This window comes from Hoplias malabaricus, chromosome 2, assembly GCF_029633855.1.
Source record: "Hoplias malabaricus isolate fHopMal1 chromosome 2, fHopMal1.hap1, whole genome shotgun sequence".
NCBI classification, from domain to species: domain Eukaryota; kingdom Metazoa; phylum Chordata; class Actinopteri; order Characiformes; family Erythrinidae; genus Hoplias; species Hoplias malabaricus.
The window spans coordinates 78,310,176-78,335,610 of NC_089801.1; the positions used below are offsets into that span (position 1 = coordinate 78,310,176).

Below are 25,435 nucleotides of genomic sequence, written 5' to 3' on the forward strand. Positions count from 1 at the left end.
CAACCCAGAGTAAAGGGAAGTGATGTTTCAGCAGGTGTCAAAAATAGCTTTTCCAAAATGATTTTCACCTAACCAAACCCTCCCCATAAATACTACAATAAAATGCATTACCATGTAATGTAACCCAAACAGCTTTGATGTGCATCAGGCTTTACCCTCCAGAGATGAGCAAGGAGAATAATTTTGGCAGGTTTCAAACACACCATGATATTTGTGGGGCTTTACCAACCCCTAACCCTCCTCAAACACACCCTGTCTACAGTTAAATTAACCCTGGTTTTCTGGTCAGTCCCACAGCAAGGCCACTTTTTTATAGAGCACCTTTCATACATTGTGTTCATTCAAACTGGTTTACAATTACAAAAATAAAGGATGTGGGAGAAAAGAAATGAAAACATCAAAATCTGATTAAATAAAGGGAAACGTATACATGATTAAATATTATACCTAAGAACATGAGAGCGTTGATGAGATCTAGTATTTCAGAAAACATTTGCATGGAGAGTTACTATTAAGACTAAAAAGATTAAAAGAAAGATGATGCTCAAATCTGCAGTTTTCTAGCATCCTGAGTGAGAAAGATCTGTCTTGGAATACATTTAAACACCAGAAATAAACATACCCCAGAATTCATGTTGTTTTATATTGATCTTTTAAACAAGGCATTAGAGGGTTTAATGTGAATAACATTCAAACAATTAAAGCTTAAACATTGTTCCTAACAATGATTTATACTTTCTTTAGCCAGCCTCTTTCTTTTGCAGTGCAGTGTTTATTACTGCTCAGATTACAGTAACTCAGGTCGGTGAGCACCCCTCACAACGTCCAACAATGAGGAGATGCTCTTAGCTTTGTGCCCTAGTCATGGTTGAGTTGTGTCTTATTTTTAAAACGCGTTAATAATACGGATATATATGAGTCCAAATATATTTAAAACCATTACAAGTAATGCGATGTGCAGCAAATTAAGTTTAACACTTTCTTATAAACACAAATAAATTGTGAGTGTTATCTGTGAGTGTTCATACCGCTGCGTGACGTTGGGAGGTCAGCCTTCGGAACAACGCCCACATCCTGAAACTGAAAGGAGACGAGGTCAGAGTGAGAGGAGACGGTGTTTGAGACGGTAAGCCTTTACAACATTAAAAACGGAGTGTGTGAGGATTATCCAGCGGGTTAAAGAGAGAATCCCGTGTGTTTGTAGCTGTTGTTCTCGGTTTTCTTTCAGCTTTAGTCGTGTTTACTATTTGACCAGTCACAAAATGGCATTTTAATGGCAAAGACCACAGCCGAGTGTGTAACTGTATAATAGTTTAATGTACTTTATAATCGTTATTTATCATGATTTATATAGTTCTATGTCTTTACATAGAAGGGGGTGCTGCGGTTAAGCCAGCCGACGTTTGAGAAAACACGGTTAAACTAGCCACACGTCAAATTATAATGCGCGTATACTAGTGACAAACCGGTAATACTCAATGAGTGTGAAGACCTGAGCTTATACCCTTCATTTTAAAGTAAAAGTAACGGCATTTAAGCGGTTTATATATTGGTCATTTCTAGTAAGCAGTCCATACAATCAACAGATATCAGTTCAGGGTTTACTACACTATCTATCTATGAAATATGAGATGGTTTTACTATATAGTTTTTATGTAAATGACATTCAAAATCCCTGTAATTGTCCATTGTTTTTTAACATGAGTCAAGTTCACTGCTTTATAATACGGTAATTTTGAATAAGTAGTCCACACAACCAACATATATCAGTTCTGTGTTTACTATACTATGTGTCTATGAAATATAAAGTGATTTTACAGTATAGTTTTTGAGTAAATGACATTCAAAATCACAATAATTGTCCAATATTTTTGAACATGAGTCAAGTTCACTGCTTTATAATATGGTCATTTCTAATAAGTAGTCCACACAAACAACATATATCAGTTCAGGGTGTACCACCCTATGTACCTATAAAATATGAAGTGATTTCACTGTATACTTTTTGAGTAAATGACATTCAAATTCCCCATAATTGTCCATTGTTTTTTAACATTAGTCAAGTTCACTGCTTTATAATATGGTCATTTCTAAGAAGTAGTCCATACAACCAACAGATATTAGTTCAGGATTTACTATACTATGTATCTATGAAATATGAAGTGATTTTACTGTATAGTTTTTATGTAAATGACATTCAAATTTCCAATAATTGGAAAATTATTGGGATTTTGAATGTCATTTACTCAAAAACTATACAGTAAAATCACTTCACATGTTATAGGTACATAGTATGGCAAACACAGAACTGATATATGTTGGGTGTGTGGACTACTTATTAGAAATTACCATTTTATATACCATCAAACTTGAGTCATCATTAAAAACAATGGAGAATTATTGTGATTTTGAATGTCATTTACTCAAAAAGTATACAGTGAAATCACTTCATATTTCATAGGTACATAGTATGGCAAACACAGAACTAATATCTGTTGGTTGTATGGACTACTTATTAGAAATGACCATATTATAAAGCAGTGAACTTGACTCATGTTAAAAAACAATGGACAATTATAGGGATTTTGAATGTCATTTACATAAAAACTATATAGTAAAACCATCTCATATTTCATAGATAGATAGTGTAGTAAACCCTGAACTGATATCTGTTGATTGTATGGACTGCTTACTAGAAATGACCAATATATAAACCGCTTAAATGCCGTTACTTTTGCTTTAAAATGAAGGGTATAAGCTCAGGTCTTCACGCTCATTGAGTATTACCGGTTTGTCACTAGTATACGCGCACTAAAATTTGACGTGCGGCTAGTTTAACCGTGTTTTCTCAAACGGCGGCTGGCTTAACCGCAGTAAAGGGGGGTGGTTATTATCCACACAGCGGCCTGGACCAAATAAAAAATAAAAAAACTTGGGCTGTGTTTGAAATGATCCACTTGTTCACTGATCACTATATAGACTGAGACACGAGAGAGTTTGGCAATGTTTTGGATCAAGCTCCATTTATTCAATAATCTCCACTTTTGTATTCAGTATCAAGATGTCAGTCATATTTGCAGTCCTGTTGGTTTTAGTAAAGATTTGAGCCCTGAGACAGAGAGGTAGACGTGCTCTAAGGACTGGGGACCTGAGACGAGCTGTATTAGTTCATCTGTGAATTCAAATGTTAAGCTGTAACCTACTGCTGTGATCACAAAAGGGCTTGTCATTACCTCAGAACACCCACCGCTGAATATTAGCTTTATAGTTAGTTACCAAATTAAGACAATTCAAATACACTGCCTGTTTTTTTTTTATCAAGTACAAACTTATTTAGAAGGGTGTATAATATTTTAAATTATTATAAAACCCTACAACCTGAATGCATTTTGTGGTATCCTAATTCTCCAAGTCTCCTAGTGAGTGCAACACCACTGTACTCCAGTAGGACGTACTGTGGAGCCACATATTGAGAAAGGACATTCAGGGGAAGAACAGCCAGAGAGATCAGAGTGCACATGTGAGAGCTGGTTGTATTGTCGGAACGCTTGGTGGAGTTCAAGAATAAAATAGTAAACGTGATTTCTCAGAATCATCTTTATTAAATGATGAAGTTATCACACATTTTTATTACTTATTTTACAGTAAGCAACAACTATTAACTAGTGTTTTATACTCAAATCTCATTTACTATTACTAAAACAGTGCACTGTTAACCTACCTTTTAGAAACAAAACTCATATCACTATACCACAAAAAAGACTGGAAACCTCTATATTATTAAACCTCTGTACAGGTGCTGGTCATAAAATTAGAATATCATGAAAAAGTTGATTTATTTCAGTGATTCAACTCAAAAAGTGAAACATGTATATTATACTCACTCATTACACACAGACTGATATATTTCAAGTGTTCATTTCTTTTAATTTGATGATTATAACTGACAACTAATAAAACCCCAAATTCAGTGTCTCAGAAAATTAGAATATTGTGAAAAGTTTCAATACTGAAGACACCTGGTGGCACGCTCTAATCAGCGAATTAACTCAACACACCTGCAAAAGCCTTTAAACGTTCTCTCAGTCTTTCCTCACACACGAGACGGTGTGAGCATGTGTCGATTAGTAATGTTATCTAACGAATCTAATGAAATCTAAGGAGAAGATTTTGTTGAAGCAATGAGTTTTAACTTGTTGAGGGTTAAATGTATTTTCTTTATGTTTATTTCAGATATTTCAGGATCCTAGTCTTACTTCAAATCAAAGCCTCTTCCAACGGAGCAGAAAGCAGCATGTCCAGCCTCCAGTTGTGTCTGTGATAACTTCATGATGGAGCCTCAAAACACAACAGACGTCAGCAGTGGAACCTGTCACACAAAGTGAGTTATCATCTGTTAATAATTTAAATAAGCTGGAAGTTATTTATGATTGGTTTAACATTTCTTATATAGTGAAACTCACATATCGTGAAGAAACAAATAGCTTTGTAAACTCCAAATGGACCAGATTATTTCCCATAGAGCAAGTTTCCCATAGAGGCCCATTTTAAATGAGATTTTGGTACAGAACCTCAAACATCCAGACCACTAGGTGTCAGTTTAACGTCTGTTTTATAACTTGATGAAGAAACACGGATGAAATTGAGTTTGCGCCTGGTCTAGAGTTATGTCTGCTCCTGTGGAAATACACCACCATTTCTTTAGTCTATACTGAAATGATCTGGCTAGTTCCCTATGTACAAGGGGTTTGTACACAGGCATAAGGTGAACCAGATTGTGCTCTGATCTTCCAAGTGGAAATTGAAATTTGAATAAGCCTTTATTAACAGTCATTCAGACATGGACAATGTATACTTTAAAAGCTCAAAGTGTTAGAATCCCACTTTCTGTGGAGCAGAGAGCCCCAGCACAGCCCCATACCTCCTCTAACCCATCAACATTATACATCTGTTTATAAAACAGAAACTCCACTTTAATACGTGGTTGGACCAACCTTTTAAAAACCTGGAAAACATCACAATAATCCCCAGAGTCCACCATCTTCTTTCTGCTAAAATAAATGGCAGATTTTGCTTGACCTGTAAGAAAATTCAGCAGCTGACAGTTTTTTCTGGTGATAAGGAAAAATAAATACATGAATATTAAAACTTTCACCAAACAAATGAAAATGAAAACAATTAAAACTTTCACCAACAGCCGTGATACACCTCCTTTCTATCAGCAGCTTCAGTGCAGTTCATCACAAGTTTGGGTACACCTGAGTACATGGTTGAGTCTCTGAGGTGAAGGAGATGAACACATTCACTTCTGCACTTTTTAATGCAGTTTCTTTTTATTTCTGAATTAAAATTGTAGTTTTGTTTTATTTCCCCAACATTTTGTTTAAAAAAACAATCTGTGGATTTACTGCTGAATTTCTGAGCTATTATTAGTTTTTTCAGTTAAGAATAAATAAATGAATTTAGAGAAACAATAAACTTGTAGGTGACTGGGGGGCGTCCAAACTTTTCCACTGAATCTGTGACGTCATCCTTTAATTCTGGCTCTTCTTCCAGACCACGGTCATTTAAGGAGTGTGTGTGTGTGTGTGTGTGTTGGGGGAGGGGAGGGGTGTGTGTCACTGAATGGAGTGGGGACAGTGCTGGGAGGGTTAGTGGTTTTTTGGAATCGTTAATAATTGCTCTTTATTTTATTTAGGTTTTTTTTTTTCGAAGACAACATTTGTCACATTAGTGCACAATTTTATCTTCAGATGTAAAAGTTTCCATTAACCCCTTTGTACAGAAACGCCCTCTATTGTTAATCAACATTAATTAGTTCATAGCGTCAAATTATTTGATCAAAAAGCCCTCAACACCACCTCATATGTCTCAGTAGTAACACCACTACACACACACTGACTTTCAGCCCCCTGCTCGGTACTGACTGTTTACACCTGGAGCAGGACGACATTTAAACTCGGACATTTAAACCATAACAGACTGTAAAATCTCTTCAGATTCTGTCTTTAAAAAAACACAGTTTCAGGAGAGAGGCGCCGCACCGGTGAAAAGCTCCAAAAGACAATCCCTTACTCACCACGCCACAGTAAACGTGCCTTTATTTCCTGAGTAACGGTAACGCACTGTTCTGGAGCTCCTAGCGCCCAGGCAATGGTAAGTTTTGACGTAAAGTCTTCGTGAATTCAAAGTTGAGGGCGTTCCTTCTTAGATTCAGTGCAGCTGTGGACCAATGAGCGGTTGCCGGCTGTGAGCGGGGTCCTATTTATTTATTTTTGAGCGAGCAAGGTTTCTTGAATGCACACTACAACCTACACATCTTGCTCTCCTGTCCTACGCTCTCGCTCCACACTTACAGCCATTACAATGTGCCTCAGTTTCAGCCAATCAGAAACGTCAAATGACAAAGGTAATTTCTGATTGGATGACTTGACCGTCAAGTGGGAAGGACATACAGGCCAGAGACCAGTAAATAACTTTCTAAAGGAAGCTTAATACTGCAGTCCAAAAACTGTTCATGTAGAGAGAGGAAGGCAGGTTTAAATCAACCCACCTGAGCAACCCTCCTGAGTTTTAAACACACACACAAAAAAAAACACTGAACAAATAGGTTTTAACCCTGGAAAGCTCTATTGAGTTTATCAGAAAAAGACCAAAAAACCTGAATTACTCTTTTGTTGTACCTAAATTGTGAAGCATAGTTAAATCAAATACACACTAATATATGCAGGTGTACGTTACTACATTACAGAGTTATAGTCTACAGAGTTCTGAATAGCTTACCGCAAGCTAACTTTATTGCAGTATTAAGCTTCCTTTAGAAATGTATTTAGATTTAAGAATTACACAATCAGCTAGCCCTGTATGTTGATAACTACCTATCTAGATAGCATTTACAGTACTGACTATTAGTAATAAAGTAATTTCTACAGTAGTTGCAGTACCATTTACCGTTGTTGCTAGCACTAATTTACACCACCCAGTAAACAAGGAACGTCCCTGGACGTTCAAAATAGGTCTAAAAGTAGTCTGTCCGTCAAGGACATATTTTAAACGTCAATGGACGTCCAAAATCCATCTTAATAAGTTAGTTAAGTGGTGACTAATCGATAACGTCAGTGGATGTCCAAAATGCGTTTTATACAATTAATTTATTTCGGGACCAATTAATAACGTCAATGAACGTCCAAAATATGTCTAATAGTCGTCTTTTCAATGTCTGTGTTTGGACGTCTTTTCAACTTTCATTTTCAACCTTAATAGAACGTTGATTAGACGGCAGTCATTACGTTATTTCAACGTTGAATCAACGGCTAAATGTTTACTGGGCATGTACATTTGTGCCAGGGTCAGCTCTGTTCTGGGCGGTGATGTTACGTTATGGTGGGTGGTGTACCACGCCCCAGACGCCCAAGGCTAACACTGTGCACGACCACGGTATCCAATAAATCGACTACGCCACCCCTATATTATGGGAAAGGGGACCCCTTGCTAGGCCACTCAACCGAATGAGTGCGAGGGCCAGACAATAACACACGTGTATCACTCAGGATGCCAAGTCTCAATACAAATTTTATTTCAGTTAAATAAAATTAATACACTAAGAGGAAAAACACTTAATACTGTAGGTACTCTTAAAAGGCTGTATGGGGTTTAAGCTGATATACATATAGACAACAAGTAACATATCACAGACCAATAAGATGTGGCCAAGGAAGTGCCCAAGCCACAGAGCCCTTTGAATTGCACACTAGTCATGCAGTCAATAACACCACCACACAAAACCAATATCATACCACGGTCACTAAAAGCAAGATGACAGCACCACAGTAAACCACCTCCAAAAAGAGCACAACCAGAGCACCTGGGGTGACCCACTCCTTGACCACAAAACAAAGAAAGAAAACTAAAAACAACAAGAAGCACCTTCCTGGGTGCAACTACATAAAAACGGCCTATGATATGCCATCATAAAACGTTACAACTAGCAACATTAAGGCCTAAACCCCAAAACAGTATTAATAAAACCTTTTAATGTGTAAAATAGTAACAAGTGGCTCAGTTAAAACAATGTCCACATATGTAAAAACACAATACACAGGGGAGAGAAAAAAACAGTGGCCTGCAGCACTTCTGGCTGCAGCCCCACTCTATAAAAGAAATAACAAAACATCATTCAGTATATTAAAATACACAATCACAAACATATCCAGTGTCAGTACGTCACCATATCAATAAATCCACACGTTCATGCATGTAAACCCATATGCTATCACCATGGTACCCCAATTTTAAGTGACATACCCGAGTAAAAAGACACTGCTGTTGTCAATGATTGATATACTAACGTTCTGTTGACACAAAATGTATCAGTAGGCGGCAGTCAAGCGTTGTTTTTAGCGCATCAGCTACGCTGCTAACTCAGTTAATCAAGGTAAATACAAGGATAAAAACAACAGATAAAAACTCTACAATGTGGCCAATCCAATGAATATAAAATAAAATGACTGTCTGTGGTGCACTGGTCTGTTGCCGTTCAGAGAGCATTGTCAGATTTCCCCCTAATCATAACCTCCCCCTCACCGGTGTCCGCCTATTTACTGGTCTCCGGCCTGTATGTCCTTCCCACTTGGCGGTCAAGCCATCCAATCAGAATCCAGATAAAGACAAAGAGAGTCGATGTGCCGAGATCACTCACTCTCTCTGGGTCTGGGAGAGAGAGAGGCAGCGCCTGGGAACATATTTTAGAATAAACTTAAATTGACTTGTTTTATCGCAGAACAACCAAATAAAACCTTTATGTTTGGTGACAGACGAACTATTACTATAGTTTGGTTACTTTGAGGTACAGACGGTCTACTTTCAGAAAAAAAATGCTGTATAACTCCATAATCCTCGACTGTTTTTAATTCATATTTTGTAAGTTGTTTTTTAAGACCCTAGTGAATCAGAAAATGTCTGGTCTGTTCTCCTCAGCACCCAGTAACACACTGTTTAACCCTAAAATAACAGGCGCTTTTTTTTTCTTAATCAATAGTCTGAAGGTTAATAAAGGCCTTGGCCCAAGTGTCTACATCAGTTTAAGCCTTTAATGATCATCCTACTTTTTGTAGAACTTAAGATATCTGTGTTAAAGTGTAACCGCTCTAAAATGAGCCGAAAACTGCATCTGTGTAAGAATGAGTGTTTTAAAATAAGAGCGGTATTTCCAACGAGGGCCACAGGGGGGCAGTGTGAGCCCGCAGCGCTTTACCTCCTCTCCCTCCTTTAATGATTTTACTGGTAGTTTTATGGAGAGAGATTAGTCTCAAAATACTTTACAAATGCGTAAATGTTAATCCACAAATTAAACACAAGTCACAGATATGTTTCACTGTTCACAAATGAACACATCACACTCTGTGTCTCACGGTCTGCAGTTTGTACAAATACAGTTACATTCATAAACACGTGTTTGGTTTTCATAGATATATCATCATTTTATGTGAAAATAAATACATTTGTTTACATTTACATTGAATATATTTGTAAAATCACTGTCTCGAATTTAAAATGTATTTGTAAAGTGTTGAATCTGCGTTTGTGGAAGTCACTCGCGTTTATTTGTTTATTTTCTCTCGAGGGTTTTTATTTGGAGCAAACTGGAGGATTTCCTTTAATAAAATTTAGAATAAAAATGACAGGAACACGATAATTTAAAGATCCTTTATTGAAGCGACATGTCCTGATATCTTCATTACATTCACTAAATAGGACACACCTATAATTAAATTATATTACAAACTAATTTAGGGGGCAGTGTGTTCATCTGAACACAGAGTAAAACATAATAAACACTCTTCACAACAAGGACACACTTCCTTAAAGAGTCATTTAAAACCATGCAGAGAAACTAGATGAAGTACAGTGCACTTCTCTGAGCGTCTGTTTATATTCTTAGTTTAAGTTGAGCCACATTCACCTGAAAAGGGTGCACCACTGTCTCAGAATTCATTAAACCATCACTACATTACAGTGAGTTTCCACTTCACTAAGTTCACCTCACTTGTAGCTACATGCACTGACTACACTGTCATATACACCCACTGTGACTGAGTGCTCATGGGAGGTTTGCTGAATATTACGACTGTTTGTAAGTTATTAGCACCATTTCTACCATTGTCCATTAATGGAGAGGAGCTGCTATAAATATTCATTTCAATAGTGGGCCATTTTCGAGGGTCTTACTTAAGGGTTTACACATTTAAACTGATTATAATCCAATACTGTGCTGAGTACAAAACAAATACAGTCCCATAATGTTCTGTAATCACATTAAATACACACTGAAAACAAATCCTAACACAAACACACACACACACACACACACACACACAAACCATTAGGCCATAGCTGCCCCTGTGTTATAACAGAATACGACACATTTCCTTTCCTTTCCTTTTATATTATCAGCTGTGAGATCTGTTCATGTGTCTCTTCTTCACTTTTCCAGATGGAAGGGATCCAAAGGCTGTTCTCCAGAGCCCAGGTCTGTGTCTATGAGGAGCTACAACTCTATGATTGATTCTTCTTTTCACAGCAGTGAAATGACTAATCCTGACCTGAGGTGAGACACTCGGGCGTATGCATCATCGCTGTAATATTACACATTACACTTGTATAGATTCAGTAATGGTTCAGTGTCATACATTTTACTGTATCCACCTTATTTTCACTGCTCTGAGGGACACGGCGCATTTAAGAGAATTTAGTGAAAGATTTTCCTTTCCATATTTCCACTTTTCTTTTAAAACTGGTTTTGATTGTTACGTCCAGTCACTTTGTGTTCTCCTCCCTCTCGATGAAAAAGCTGAGGATGTGGTTAAGACTCAGTATTATGGTCTGTATGGTGTTTGGAGAACTATCCCACTGTTTTGTAACTCTGACCCACAACTAATGCAGAGAAGAGGAAATCTCACATTGAAAAATAATGAAGAGCCCTTTACTATCTTTGTTTCAAAATAAAGTGGATATTCCTACCTTATTCCTCCTTGTTCTGAAGGTATAGGTCATTATCTCACGGTTTACACTGTTCCATAACTTACAAATCCCCATTATCTGACAAGTCAGGTGTTCAGTTATTGTATGAGTTAATTATGAACTGTGATGTTTACAGATTTAAAGATAATTTGGGGATGGCGCTTAATGAACATTTTGCCATTTTTAGATAAAATTTCTGACAAGTACTTTAGCTTCATTGTTTTGTCTCTACTTCACATTTCAGAGAGCAGACATTCAGGGCAGAACCTCCAGAGCCCAGCTGTGTGTCTCTGAAGAGCAACAACTCCATGCATCACCCTCCTACTTTGAGTAATGAAAGAATTGGTACAGACCAGAGGTGAGACACTGACACAGCATCATGCAACATGGAGGTGATTTACAGCAGGAAGTTCCTCAGGAAGCGTCCTTTTACTTTAACATCTTTACAGTATTCCACATTATACAGGGATCTAATATATGACCAGGAGGTTGTAGACTCTTTCCTCTGAAATAAATGGTATTGACAGGGAGTAGTTCCCACTTTGCTGCAGTATCTGCTTATATTCTTTTGAGGAAGACTTTGCTTTTGACTTTGGAACAACACTGCCATGAGATTTTGACTGCTCTCAGGAACAAATCCATTACTAATGTGAGGTACTGATGATGAATGATCAGTTCTGGATCACAGACACCACTCTGATTCACTCCTGAGGTGTTGAATGGTGCTCCATCAGTCCAGAGAATGCAGTTCAGTGTTTGGTATTGGGCATGATGACCATCTGTTCATGTCTCACTGTGTGAACACATTCACTCTTATTGACTAGTGCTTTTGGATTTTACACAATCTGTGTTTATTTGGAAGTATCTGTCAGTAATGTGTGCACCTTAAAGTATCTGAGTTTGTTCATTAGCTGATGATGTTTCTGAGGCTTGCATTCAATTCTTTCGTGTGTCTCCAGATCACATTTTACTATGTATTACACAATGTAGTGGGGTCTAGTAGAATTACTTTTTTAAATCTTTAAAGTGCACTATTCAGTGGGTAGGTCATGTTTCTTCGGTTCAACATAAAAAATATCTGTCCAGTTATTGACCAATCACAGTCATTGCGGTCTGCATTGACATGACGCATAATTACATTTGTGGGGAGGTGCACATCATGCTACGGCATAAAATCAACTGAGTGCTTCCAAGAACGTTCCTGAATAAATATGTTTTAAATGTGACAGAGTGAATGGTAAATGATTTACAGTTTAGAGACTGCATCTTGTTCTGAAAGGCATTTTCTTTCATTAACTTAGACATTTATTTAATTACAGACAGCATGATCCCAGGATAATTAGCTAAACTGATCTGAGTGGAGACATAACCAACATTGACAAGAAAATAAATGACTGTGTGTATTGAATATAAATGAGATACAGTTTATGTCTGTGATACTGATGCATTGCTGTGTTCTCTAGGAGGGATGTGCTGCTCCAGGATGGTTCCAGGTGTGGATTGTGTGAGCAGATTCAGACAGATCCAGTCTCTATTACCTGTGGACACTCTTTTTGTAGACAGTGCATCAGGAGCCTTAGGGACCAGTCTGTCCACTCAGGAGACTTGACCTGTCCCTGCTGCAGAAAGAGGTTTAAAACAGGCTCTGTTCAGTTTCCACACACGGAGGAGTTCATGGAGCTGGATGAATACAAACCAGTGGATGACGTCCTGCTCAGTGTCTCAGAGAGAAACAAAATCAGCCTGAAGAACAAGTACGAGAGCTTATTTGAGGGATTCAAAACACAAGAGAATAAAATCCTCCTGAACAGGGTTTACACTCAGCTCTACATCATCGAGGGAGAGAGGGAAGGAGTGAATGAAGAACATGAAGTTTTACAGATTGAGAACAAACCCTGGAAACAAAACCTGCCAGATACACCAATAAACTGTTTAGACATATTTAACCCTGTACAGTGTACGATGGGAGAAATGGAAGAAGACAACACCAGAGCTGTGATGGATGAAGATGTGAAGAAGGAGAAGAAGATAAAGATCCACAAGTGGAAAAACTTAAAAGCGTTCTGACTAAAGGCATTGCTGGCATTGGAAAAACTGTCTCTGTGCAGAAGTTCATTCTGGACTGGGCTGAAGGAAAAGCCAATCAGGATATAGAGTTCATGTTTGTGCTTCCATTCCGAGAGCTGAACCTGATTAAAGACAAACAGTACAGTCTTCATGGACTTCTGTGTGACCTCCATCCTGAGCTCCGAGGTCTGGACACAAAGGAATATGACGTGTGTAAAACTGTGTTCATATTTGACGGCCTCGATGAAAGCAGAATTCCACTGAAGTTCTCAGAGTGTGAGAAAGTGTCAGACGTGACCAAGGTGTCTTCAGTGGATGTATTGATGACAAACCTCATCACAGGAGACCTGCTTCCCTCTGCTCACATCTGGATAACCTCCAGACCAGCAGCAGCCAATCAGATCCCCTCTCAGTACATCAGCCGTGTGACAGAAATTCAGGGATTCAATGATCCACAGAAGGAGGAGTACTTCAGGAAGAGGATTAGTGACCGACACCAAGCCGACAGTATCATCTCCCACATTAAGACAACGAGGAGTCTCCACATCATGTGCCACATTCCAGTTTTCTGCTGGATCTCAGCAACTGTGCTTCAGCGAATCATGAAACAAGGGACCACAGAAATCCCTAAAACTCTGACTGCAATGTACTCACACTTCCTGTGCACTCAAACAATCATGAGGAAGGAGAAGTATGAGGAGGAAGATGAGAGCGGAACTCTACAGGAACTCCTGAGATCCAACAGGAACATGTTTCTGAAACTGTCTGAACTGGCTTTCAAACAGCTGATGAAGGGCAATGTGATGTTCTATGAAGACGACCTGAGAGAGTGTGGGATTGATGTCACTGAGGCCTCAGTGTACTCTGGGATTTGCACTGAGATCTTTAGGGAGGAGTCTGTGCTTTACCAGAGGAAGGTTTACTGCTTTGTGCATCTGAGCTTTCAGGAGTTCCTGGCTGCTTTCTATGTGTTTCACTGCTGTGTGAACAACAACACGGAGGAACTGCAGCTTCTGAAGCCAAAAAAAATGAAGTGGTCTGACAGAGTTTCACTGGACGAGCTGCTGAAGGGAGCTGTGCGTACAGCTTTAAAGAGTAAGACTGGACACCTGGATCTGTTTCTCCGTTTTCTGTTGGGCATCTCACTGGAGTCCAATCAACAACTCCTGCAGGACCTACTGACACACACAGTGAGCAGCTCTGAGAGCATCAACAAAACAGTTCAGTACATCAAACGCATAATAACATCAGAGGATCTTCCTTCTGACAGATCTATCAACCTGTTCCTGTGTCTCACTGAAATGAACGACCCCTCTTTATCCAATAAACTTCAGAAGTTTCTCAAATCCAAGGATCAGTCAAATGAGAGACTGTCTGCTGATGAGTGTTTAGCGTTAGCCTACATGCTCGTGAACTCAGACGAGGTGCTGGATGAACTGGACCTGAGGAAGTACAAAACCACTGAGAAGGGTTATTGGAGTCTGATCCCAGCTGTGAGCAACTGCAGAAAGGCCGTGTGAGTGTCGTTTCTATGTTTTTTTTATATATATTTATTTCAGGTTGTTGTTGACTGAGACAAGTTTCCAGACTGTTTTACGGTGAGTAGAAGTTCCTCACTGTGTGTATAATTAGGATGTGATAAATAAAATGAATGAGACATTACAGAACAGGTGGAGTTTGATGAACATGGATAAGACTGATGTCTTTCTCTTGTTTTCTCTCACTCTCACTGTATCTCACACAAATCCCCCAAGTTTATAAAAGCAGTATTTTCCTCAAATCTGATCATTTTTATTCCTGTGAGGTGTGTTCAGACTTGTAGTTCAGTTTCCTTGCGTTGGACCAAATATGTAAATTCATACATTGTTATATTTTAGTCCTGGTTTGGTCCTGAACCAAATATGTATTTAAAAAACAGCGATGATGTATGACATATGCATCGACGCCTGTATGACATTAGTTTTGTCGTCTGAACAATGCCCCACACTGAGCTTAATGCACTTCTCGGGGCTGTGTACCTGGTGGTATTTTTTCCAACTGGAAACACAACAAGACGTGGTCAAATGTATAAAGGAGTCAAAACAGCACCTGAAATTCCTCCATTGCACAGAATAAAAAAGGAGTTGCTGCTTGTTTGGTGAGCACCAGTGTCGAAAGGAAGCGTTCACATTTGCTCTAACAAACCAAACTAACAGACAGGTCCTCACCTTCACGTTTTTTACTGTATTATTCATTGTGTTTACATTGTGTTGAAGATTGTCTGGCTGTAAGCCGACCATGAATTTCTGTGAAACTCTCTGCTCTGTTCTGAAATCACCAAACTCACCCCTGAAAGAGCTGGAGTTCAGTGAGACTGAGCTGAAGGATTCAGGAGTGAAGCTGATCTCTGAGGCACTGAAGAGTTCAAACTGTAAACTGGAGACTCTCAGGTGAGATTTTGGATGAATGTCCATGTGGATAATGAATGTATTCTCCTGCTCTGATTGGCTGTAGTTTGCCCTCAAAAAGTTTAGGCCATTTTTTTACATCCATAACATGGAGAGATTTTACTATTTGTGTACTGTTTGTAAACTGGCATCTATCGCTCATATTTTTTTAAGGGAGACAAGGTTTTCCTTGATTATTTTGGCACATTTCTTCACAGTATTCTCCTGCTCCAGCCGACTGTAGTTTACTCTTAACTCTTCTTTCACAGAGTGAAGAGTGTTTGGTTTGGAGTGAAATTCCATGTGGAAATAGAATGTAAATAGCACTAAAATATTCAGAATAACATTCAGAACAAATGTTCAGATTGAGCCCATAATGTACACACCTCTGAATAATTAATATTGGAGAAATACTGATGAATGAAAATCTCATAATTCCTGATTCACATGAGTCTGAATTTCACATTCTCTATTTTAACTTCACTTTCTCCTGTATTTACTTTACCTTGCAGACTCACAGACTGTAAATTCACCCTGAATTCCTATGAAAGTCTCTGCTCTGCTCTGAACTCACCAAACTCACCCCTGAAAGAGCCGGACCTCAGTCAGACTGACCTGCAGGATTCAGGAGTGAAGCTGGTCTCTGAGGGATGGAGGAGTTCACACTGTACACTGGAGATAATCAGGTGAGATTTCTGAGTGTTACTGAATGGAAAAGGTTTGTAGAAACAGTAAGATTTGCTCTAGTTTTACACAGAACATTTAATAAAGGTTGGTCTGTGATTTAGACAGAAGTGATCTAAACGTTTTTTTTTTTTTGTTGTTTCTGTGTGGGGCATGATATGTAACACTCTCATCCCCCGTTTCTGCCTCCTGAAGTGAGAGGGAGTTTAAAGAGAGTTTAATTTTGGGGGTGAAAGTTCATGTGGAGAAGAGAATACAAACAGTGCTGAAAATATTCAGAACGATATTCAGAAAAAAGGTTCAGATTGAGTCTGTTATTAATGCCCCTCTGAATAATGTAAATAATGGAAAGTATTATTTTACTCATTAATCTCATTAAACTGATTCTGACTCTGAAATCCACATTCTGTTTGAACTGTGCTGTATTTACTTTGCTTTGCAGACGGAATGTGTATAAACTCACCATGAATTCCTGTGAAGTTCACTTCTCTGCTCTGAAATCACCAAACTCCTCCCTGAAAGAGCTGGACCTCAGTCACACTGAGCTGAAGGAATCAGAAGTGAAGCTGATCTCTGATGGACTGAAGAGTTCAAACAGTAAAGTGGAGATACTCAGGTAAGACACGCTTTTTATCTTTTAATTTCTGACAGAAATGTGTGAAAGTGTTTGAAATATCAGATTGTGGAGGTCTGACGGCGTGGCTCTGCTGCTTCAGCTTCATGATTCACTTAATATTTTACACACAGCACATGTTCACTATGTTCTTATTCTTATTTCATATTTTATGGGGCATTTTATTAAATGTGTCTCATCAAACCACACTCTCCAACACTATTTACTGAGATCTTCCACATGGATCTGGATTTATGGAGCTGTCGGTTCAGGAACGAGACGAAGGGACTGAAGCACATGCAGAGATGGAGATTTATTAAACAAGTAACGGGAACAAGAAATAAACAAAGGGAGCACAAATGACACAGACACAAAATGAAGGACAAACCAGGGACACAGAGAGGAGCTTATGAAGGAAAACACGATAGGAAACACCTGTGAACGCTCAGGACTCACAGGTGCAGGGCGTGGCTAGGAAACGAGCGGAAAAGACACATGGCAAGAAAAACCGAACTGAACACGTGATCAAAACATGACAAAGGACATAAACACAGGAGAACAGTCACAGATTATAACAGGAGCTCATTTAGTGCCTGAAAAGAGTAAATAAATGAGGTGTTGTGTAAATGTTCTCCCACTGTTTACAAAAACAAACCTTTAGAAACTGTGTTTTTTAAATGATATACATTTCTTTCAAAACAATATGGAGCTGTTTTCTGAAACATTTCACTTGAGAATAAACAGGTTTTACAAATACAAATATAAATGTTAGTAAAGAATTGATGTATTTCCTGAAGAATTTCTCCAGATTAAATCAGTTCAGTGGCTGAGTTTCTCTGCTCTTCACAGCAGCAGGTGTCTATAGTTTGTTCTTCTCTACAATAAGTTGGAGTAAAGGGTTTTGCTTTGTTTTTCTCGTACATTTAAGAAAGTCATCGTTGAGTGTGATCATCAATGTCAGTGTGAATCCTAAATCATAAAAGACCTCATAAATGTCAAATGGGTGAGTGAGTGAAGACCTGTGATGCACTGGGGCCCTGTCCAGGGAGTGTTCCTCTTGCAGCCAGTGATTCTGGGGAGGATTCAGACCCACGTGACCCTGAACAGGACGAAGCACTTACAGAAAATGAATGAATGTTCAGATTGAGCTCGTTGTTTGTGTCTCTTAATAACGTTTATAACACGCAGACCCCATGTTTATAACAGTAGTGTTTTCCACACGTCATAATTCTTGATTCCTGTGAGGGTGAGTTTCACATTCTCTGTTTTAACTCTACACTGTGTTTACTTCTCCTTACAGATTGCCTCACTTTAAACGGTCCTTGAATTTCTATGAAAGTCTCTGCTCTGTTCTGAAATCACCAAACTCACCCCTGAAAGAGCTGGACCTCAGTCACACTGACCTGCAGGATTCAGGAGTGGAGAAGCTCTCTGCTGCAATGAAGAGTTCACTCTGTAAACTGGAGACACTCACGTGAGAGTTCTGGGATTTTATTCTTCATTTTCTACACCCCATAAACATGACTTTATACATAAAAAAAATTTTTTTTTCTAAGCTCTAGTATAAAATATAGAGGAAAAGACTGTGTTACTAGATTATAATAAACACAACACTGGGATTATTAACACAACTAGGGGTGGGGGATATGGCCCTAATTTTGACAATAACAATATTCTTGGTGATATGAATAAAACACTGAAAATACTTAAACAAATGTTATATTAATATGAATTATATTCAATAATATATATTTAATAGAGCTGGGCGATATGGACCAAAAATAATGTCTCGATATTTTTTAGCTGAGTGGCGATATACGATATATATCTCGATATTTTTCTTCTCATGAGATAGTCACAAAAAGGCACTTCTCAGCCGAAATGGACAGAAAATCATATCTCGATATATTTTAGTTGAATAGTGATATACGATATATGTTGTGAAAAATAATGTGAACAAATGTTTTATGAACATTTTATAAACAGAACATTCAGTTTTGTGTGTTAGCTCCACCTCGTCTCTCAATATTCAAATGAAAATCAAATGTCCGTGTGTGTTTAAGACAAAGGTTTTCATTAACTCTTCCCCATAATTGTACATTGAAAGGCAGCGCTTCTCGTGCAGCTGCAACTGGACAATTGTTATCGTGGGTCAGGAGTTTTAATCAGCCTTTTGGAGCCCTTTTTCTCTACTGTTGAGAAGGGGAACAGACCCTTTTGCTCTGTAGTAAACTACCACTTTAGTAACACCACACCACTTTGTACTTTTCTCTTCATAAGGCACAGCGTTAGCTAATGAAGCTTGCAGTGCTGTCTGAACTGGTTTAGGGAACTGTACTGGGACGTGAATACTTCAGAACAGTGGCAGCAGCACCTCGGAGTTTCACAGCTTCATACAGAAGTGTGTGCTGCTGTTGTAAGTGGTGAAATAGGCTGGGAGTCCTCCCACATTTTGATACTACCTCCTTTCAGCATTCCCTGCAGATAGCCGTTTCTGCTCCTCATCTGACCGGTAAAATCCGAACCATTTACATATAACAGAACCACTGTTCTTCTTTTTCATGCCCTGTGTTACTCTGCTCCAGTGTGTGTGTGTGTGTGTGTGAGTGAGTGAGTTTAATTTTAATATTTAATATTTCAAATATTTTTGTCACACTTAATACACGTCACAACTTTCAATGTGCGACACCCGCCGGTGTGAGGTTTCTTGAACTTTTTGACAGCTGACTGCACGGCGCCAGTAAAATAATGACGGCATGCAGAGAGAGGACAGCATTTTTGTTTGCTGCCAGTGGATAATTTAAGTTCTGCGTTTTTTTTTTTTTTTTGTTTGTTTGTTTTTTTTTTCATTACTACAAGGACTCAAATAGACGTTGAGTATTTTAACCGTCAACACAACATCTATTTTTCAGAGTTAAAATGTTTTGTCACATGCAGAAATGTTATTTCATTTTTCTGCAGTCTTTCATTCATTTCATAAATGTAACACAGTATAGTTTGTTTAGCACAAAGGCAAAAAGACACTGTTATGCGCAGTTTTATTTCATTTAAAATTTCAAAAGGGGTTTGTGGCTCCCAGTGTTTTCTTTCCTGTGTGAAACAGGTCCAAATGGCTCTTTGAGTGGTAAAGGTTGCTGACCCCTGGTCTAGTGTGTTGTGTGTAGTAAAATGTTGATGGCAAGGGAATGGCTAAGATTTTCTCCAGTGCGATTAAATTCATTCCAATTATAGATTCACGGTCCATGTAATGTATCAGTTCTGTATTTTATCATTTGTGGCTAAATCCAAAAATAGAATATTGTGTGTAAAACTTTATTTATTCATATTTTCATTTGGTAAATTAAATAACAGTATAATTAAATATGTAATTATTATATTTTGTATAATTGTATTATATAAAGAAGGTTTTCTCATTTTTAAAATGTGCTCTCTCTCAGAAACAGGTTTGTATCATCACCATGTGTCAGTGTGCACTGTCGGGCGGTGCTGATCTGAACTGCACAGCGACAAAAACCCTTCACTCGACCCACACTCACAGATACGAGGCTCAGCGCAGTGCAAACCGTCTTTTTACAACTTTAACACCGTCATCAAGACAACTCAAGGCATAAATACAAAGTGCTCACTTTGATGTTTTTACACTTGCTCTTGTAAGGTCACTGTAGTCAGAGCTGATAGTTTCAGAGCAAGACAGGTTTAGAACCACACTCTGAAACAATTGTACACACGGCAAGAAGGGGACTATCTTCTACAGCCGTCTCTGAGGCTATTCCTCATTGTTTATTTCATTTATTTATGTATATTGTATAATTTCTTATAAATATTTACACAGTGAAACTTTGACTTACGAGTGAATCAACTTATGAATTTTCTGAGATACGAGCCATCGCTCTGTCATTTTTTTTGCTTTATGATGTGAGCCGAGATTTGAGTTACAAGTGAGTGAGCTTACACCAACCGCTATTAGACAGCCCAGTGAGAGTTCAGTTCACTTGGTTATCTTTCTGCATGGACGTCCAGATCTGTTTTAGCACCCCCCCCCCCCCCTTTTTTTTTTTTTTTTTTTTGCTAGAATCCGCACACAGTGTTACTAACCGTCACGTAAACCATGGAATCGTCCTGTATTCAGACACTAAAAGATGCATTCCGTTTTACACCGATACAGGACGTTGTTTATTTATTTATTTGAGGTCACACTTTTATGTTTGAGACAGAAACACACAGCTCTCCCTCAGCCGGAGAGAGGGGCAGATTCTGCATGGCTCCTAAAAAGAGAACACGAGTTTCATTGGTCATCATTATCCAATCAGCAGCCAGAGTTATCTGACCATCATTCAGTGCTGCAGCCAATGGAGTCACAGTCCCTCTGACAGCTGTTTGTTTTGTGGAGGCGCTGAGAGCAGCAGGTCAGTATGGAGAGAGATTAGTCTCAAAATACTTTACAAATGCGTAAATGTTAATCCACAAATTAAACACAAGTCACAGATATGTTTCACTGTTCACAAATGAACACATCACACTCTGTGTCTCACGGTCTGCAGTTTGTACAAATACAGTTTGTTTTGGATTTTGAGACTTTCGCATTTCACTGGATCCAAATACAAATGCAGCCTGATCCACAAATGTGGCCAGCAGGCGAACAAGCCACCGCTAGGTGACACTGTTGTTTTCCCTAGTGTTTCAGGACTGATATGTTCCTGTCAGGGACGCAGCAAAACAACCCCCTGTAGGCGGAACTATGACTCCATTGGCTGCCGCAGTAAATGATAGACAGATAACTCTGGCTGCTGATTGGCTAAATAAAAGTGATGACCAATGAGAAGTTCATATTTTCTTTAGGAGCCATGGGGTACCTGCCCTCTGGCTGAGGGTGTCTGTCTGAAACAAATCACCCGTTTTAACAATTCAACAAAAATACGAAACACATCGCGTCCCGTATCAGTCCAATACGCAACACCGCTTTTAGTGTCCAAATACGGAATGATTTTAAAGTATTTTATTTGAAAACCCTAGCAAAATTAGGGAAGTTCCGCTGGACTTTAACGTTGTTAAATTTAGGGCACCTTCTAGTGTACCCCAGTTATCCCCCTCCTAACTGTCTGTGATATAAAGCTTAATTCAGCAGCTTAGGTGGCATTTTGTTCGAACTTCCACATTAAATATTGCGCAAATGCGTCTCTTTAAATTGTCCCCACACATCCTAAAACAACAGTACCACCTAGCGGTGTCTTGTTCGCCTGCTGGCCACATTTGTGGATCAGGCTGCATTTGTATTTGGATCGGGTGAAATGCGAAAGGAAATTCTCAAAATCCAAAAACCCGCGACAGGAAATGAACAAATGCACGTCACGGAGAACACGTGAGTGGCTCGATTCACAAACGCAGATTCAACACTTTACAAATACATTTTAAATTCGAGACTTCGACTTTACAAATATATTCAATGTAAATCTAAACAAATGTATTTATTTTCACATAAAAAGATGATATATCTATGAAAACCAAACACGTGTTTATGAATGTAACTGTATTTGTACAAACTGCAGACCGTGAGACACAGTGTGATGTATTCATTTGTGAACAGTGAAACATATCTGTGACTTGTGTTTTTTCCATAGGCGAGGCTCTTGTGGGCTTGCTTTATGAGGTATTTAACATGAGAGAATGTTGCGTGCGTGCTTCAAGCTTCAGATTCAAGAGTGCCATCACTAGGAATCGGTTACCAGGTTCTGAATCTGTTATGTATTTCCTGTTAAAACCGAGAAGCGAGCAGAAAACTGTGAAACGAGAGAGCGGAGCTACATCGCTGTCGCGGTTTTCGCTCGGTTTTCATGATTCTGTGCGCTCGTTGAGTCTGACTTGCTCGATTTAGTGTGGTTTTTGCGCTCTCGCAAAAAAGACAGTGATCTCACTCCATAGTAATTAGTGTAAGGGTTAAATTGGGGCAATAGACTGAATAAATGTTATAGTTTTAAATTGTTTTATCTTTTATATTTTTAAGTTTTATTCTGGCACAAGTTAAGTCCAAATATTTAAGGGAATAACTATTCTTTGTTTATTATCACAAATATTCATCCTGATTTATGATTGGTTGAAGAAGTCACGTGATGTAAGGAAAACGGGGAAGTGAGTAGAGTAGAGAGTGAGTGTGTGGCTTCTGACGGTGGAAAAATAAAAGGCAGCACTGCCAGGAAATTATCCGTCTCCATCTGGTTTCTTTTTGAATGAAGAGTAATCCAACCACCCTTTATCGAACCCCTACGTGTACACTAGTGTTATCTTAGCTCCTTGTGGCTTTGTTTAATCTGTACCTCGTCAAAGAAATGTTCTGCTATGAGACACTTACCCCAGACCCCCTGGTTAAAGCTTAGCCCCTCATCATTCATCTCTAGTGACGGCCCTGTCTTGTCCTGCAAACATCTCAGTCGTATCACTGTTTTTATAGCATTGTAGCATTAACGGTGTAGCGAGCAAATTAAGAGATAGAACACGAAAAGAAAAACCTTTCAGAAATGTTCCTGTAACTATTCAGTGAGTAATGTCCTCTCTCTTTACAGACTAACTGTGTGTAAACTTGGGGAAAAGTCTTGTGAAGATCTGGGCTCAGTTTTACTGGTGAACTCCTCCCTGAAAGAACTGGACCTCAGTAACAATAACCTGCAGGATTCAGGAGTGGAGAAGCTCTCTGCTGCACTGAAGAGTTCACTCTGTAAACTGGAGACACTCAGGTCAGAGTTCTGGGGTTTTATTCTTCGTTTTCTACTCCTCACATGACGTTATACATTTAAAATATATATATATTTTAAGCTCTAATATGAAATATTAAGGAAAAGACTGGATTACTAAATTATAATTTACATAATGTAATATATAATGTATGATGTGCAATTATTTGTCATTGTATAACATACAATGAAATGTGTCCTCTACATTTAACTCATCTGTGGCAGTGAACACACACACACACTAGTGTACTAGGAGCTGTGAACACACATCCAGAGCGTTTGGGGTTCAGTGCCTTGCTCAAGGATACTTCAGCCGTGAATGTTCCTGCTGGACCTGGGGATTGAACCAGCAACCTTCCGGTACCAGGCCCGGTCTCTAACCATTTGCCAAGGCTACATTCCATTGGGATTAAAACACAACACAAGTACTTTTTAATGTGTGTCTGTGTCTGTAAAAGGAAACATATGGCGTCACATCAATGTCAAAAATAGAGGACGCAGTAACACCAGGTGGAACATTTAAATCTGTACATTTTTAAAATTGTATTAGTTAATCGCAAATGTGCAACCCATGAAGAAAGAGAGAGAGAGACCGAGAGAGAAATTGCGGTCACACACAGATCATAATCTCACTCTCAAACTGTCTGTTTTTTATTCTCAAATGGTTTTTACCCTCTTCATGTTAAATGTTTTGAAATGGGAGGTTTGTGACAGTTTGGGGACGGGGTCAGGGCCATTCTTCTCAGTGAATGCACAGATATGACCTTGGAACCATAATAATGTATGAGGTAGTCACAGTCATAGTGTATGAGGCAGTCACAGAACCAGGAGACATCAGCCAATAGCATTCACTGAGAGAAACTGCCCTGACCCCGTCCCCAAACTGTCACAAACCTCCCATTTTAAAACCTTTATAAAAGAATAAAATTAGGATCATAACTTAAACAGGGAGGTCATGGTATAGAAACCTTTACTGGATTAATGTCTGTATATTCACTTCTAGTAATAACCCCTCTGTGGGACACTGTTGTGATAATGTTGTGTTGTGATTTGATTTCATTTCTATTCAGTGAGGTTTTGAACAGACTCTAAAATGTCTTAGATTTATGAAAACAAACATTCAGGTCTTTTTATTTATTATTTTAAGGTTTTTAAACTTTTTTTTTTAGAACTTTTACCTTTAGATTTTAACCTGTTTGACATTGAAGTAAATTTTTGTAAAATAAACATAATTTGGTGCTTGTTGGTTTGATTCTAAACAGCAGCTTGTTTTACTCTGAGTAAATACCACATCTCTCACCTCTCTCTCTCTCTCTCTCTCTGTAGATTGTCAGGTTGTTTAGTTACAAAGGAAGGCTGTGCTTTTCTGGCTTCAGCTCTGAGCTCAAACCCCTCACACCTGAAAGAACTGGATCTGAGCTACAATCACCCAGGAGACACAGGAGTGAAGCTGCTCTCTGTTAAACTGGAGGATCCACACTGCAGACTGGACACACTCAGGTACGGACAGCTTTCTGTATTTGTGTGTTCAGTTACTGATGTCATCTGCTTTTACTGTATTTCTATAAAGATCTACAGCTCATTGTTTCTTCTTTATTTAGCCTCTGCTCTGCTCTAGTAGTATTTAATGGTTAGAGTATCACCCTTCACCGCACTGTCTCCACTGTTCAGTGTAACTTTTGTCAGGCTGAAGGCTTGTGAGACACTGAAGTAAAACTAAGCCCCATATAACAGTCTCTTTATGTGGATTGTAGACTGTTTCTAGAACAGTCTTCAGAAAAGTACATTCAGTGTTTTTGGAAGTACAGGAGTACTCTGGTACAACAGTTCTACGACCTCAATGCTGAAACACTTCAGACTGAAAGATCCTACACTACTGCTGCATCCTGAAACTGAGTCGA

At 38.7% G+C, this 25,435-nt stretch overlaps 1 protein-coding gene across 1 annotated transcript in view; it reads left to right on the forward strand.

The window, feature by feature from the left end:
• The window catches only part of LOC136678105 (uncharacterized), an 88,828-nt gene that overhangs the window by 7,993 nt on the left and 55,400 nt on the right, over window positions 1-25,435 (forward strand). The window contains 11 exon segments of the mRNA XM_066655952.1: window positions 10,493-10,606; window positions 11,264-11,377; window positions 12,579-12,976; window positions 13,063-13,370; window positions 13,429-13,449; window positions 13,452-14,602; window positions 15,342-15,515; window positions 16,025-16,198; window positions 18,110-18,283; window positions 23,367-23,537; window positions 24,861-25,034. Coding sequence (XP_066512049.1) covers window positions 10,493-10,606; window positions 11,264-11,377; window positions 12,579-12,976; window positions 13,063-13,370; window positions 13,429-13,449; window positions 13,452-14,602; window positions 15,342-15,515; window positions 16,025-16,198; window positions 18,110-18,283; window positions 23,367-23,537; window positions 24,861-25,034 — 2,973 coding nt within the window.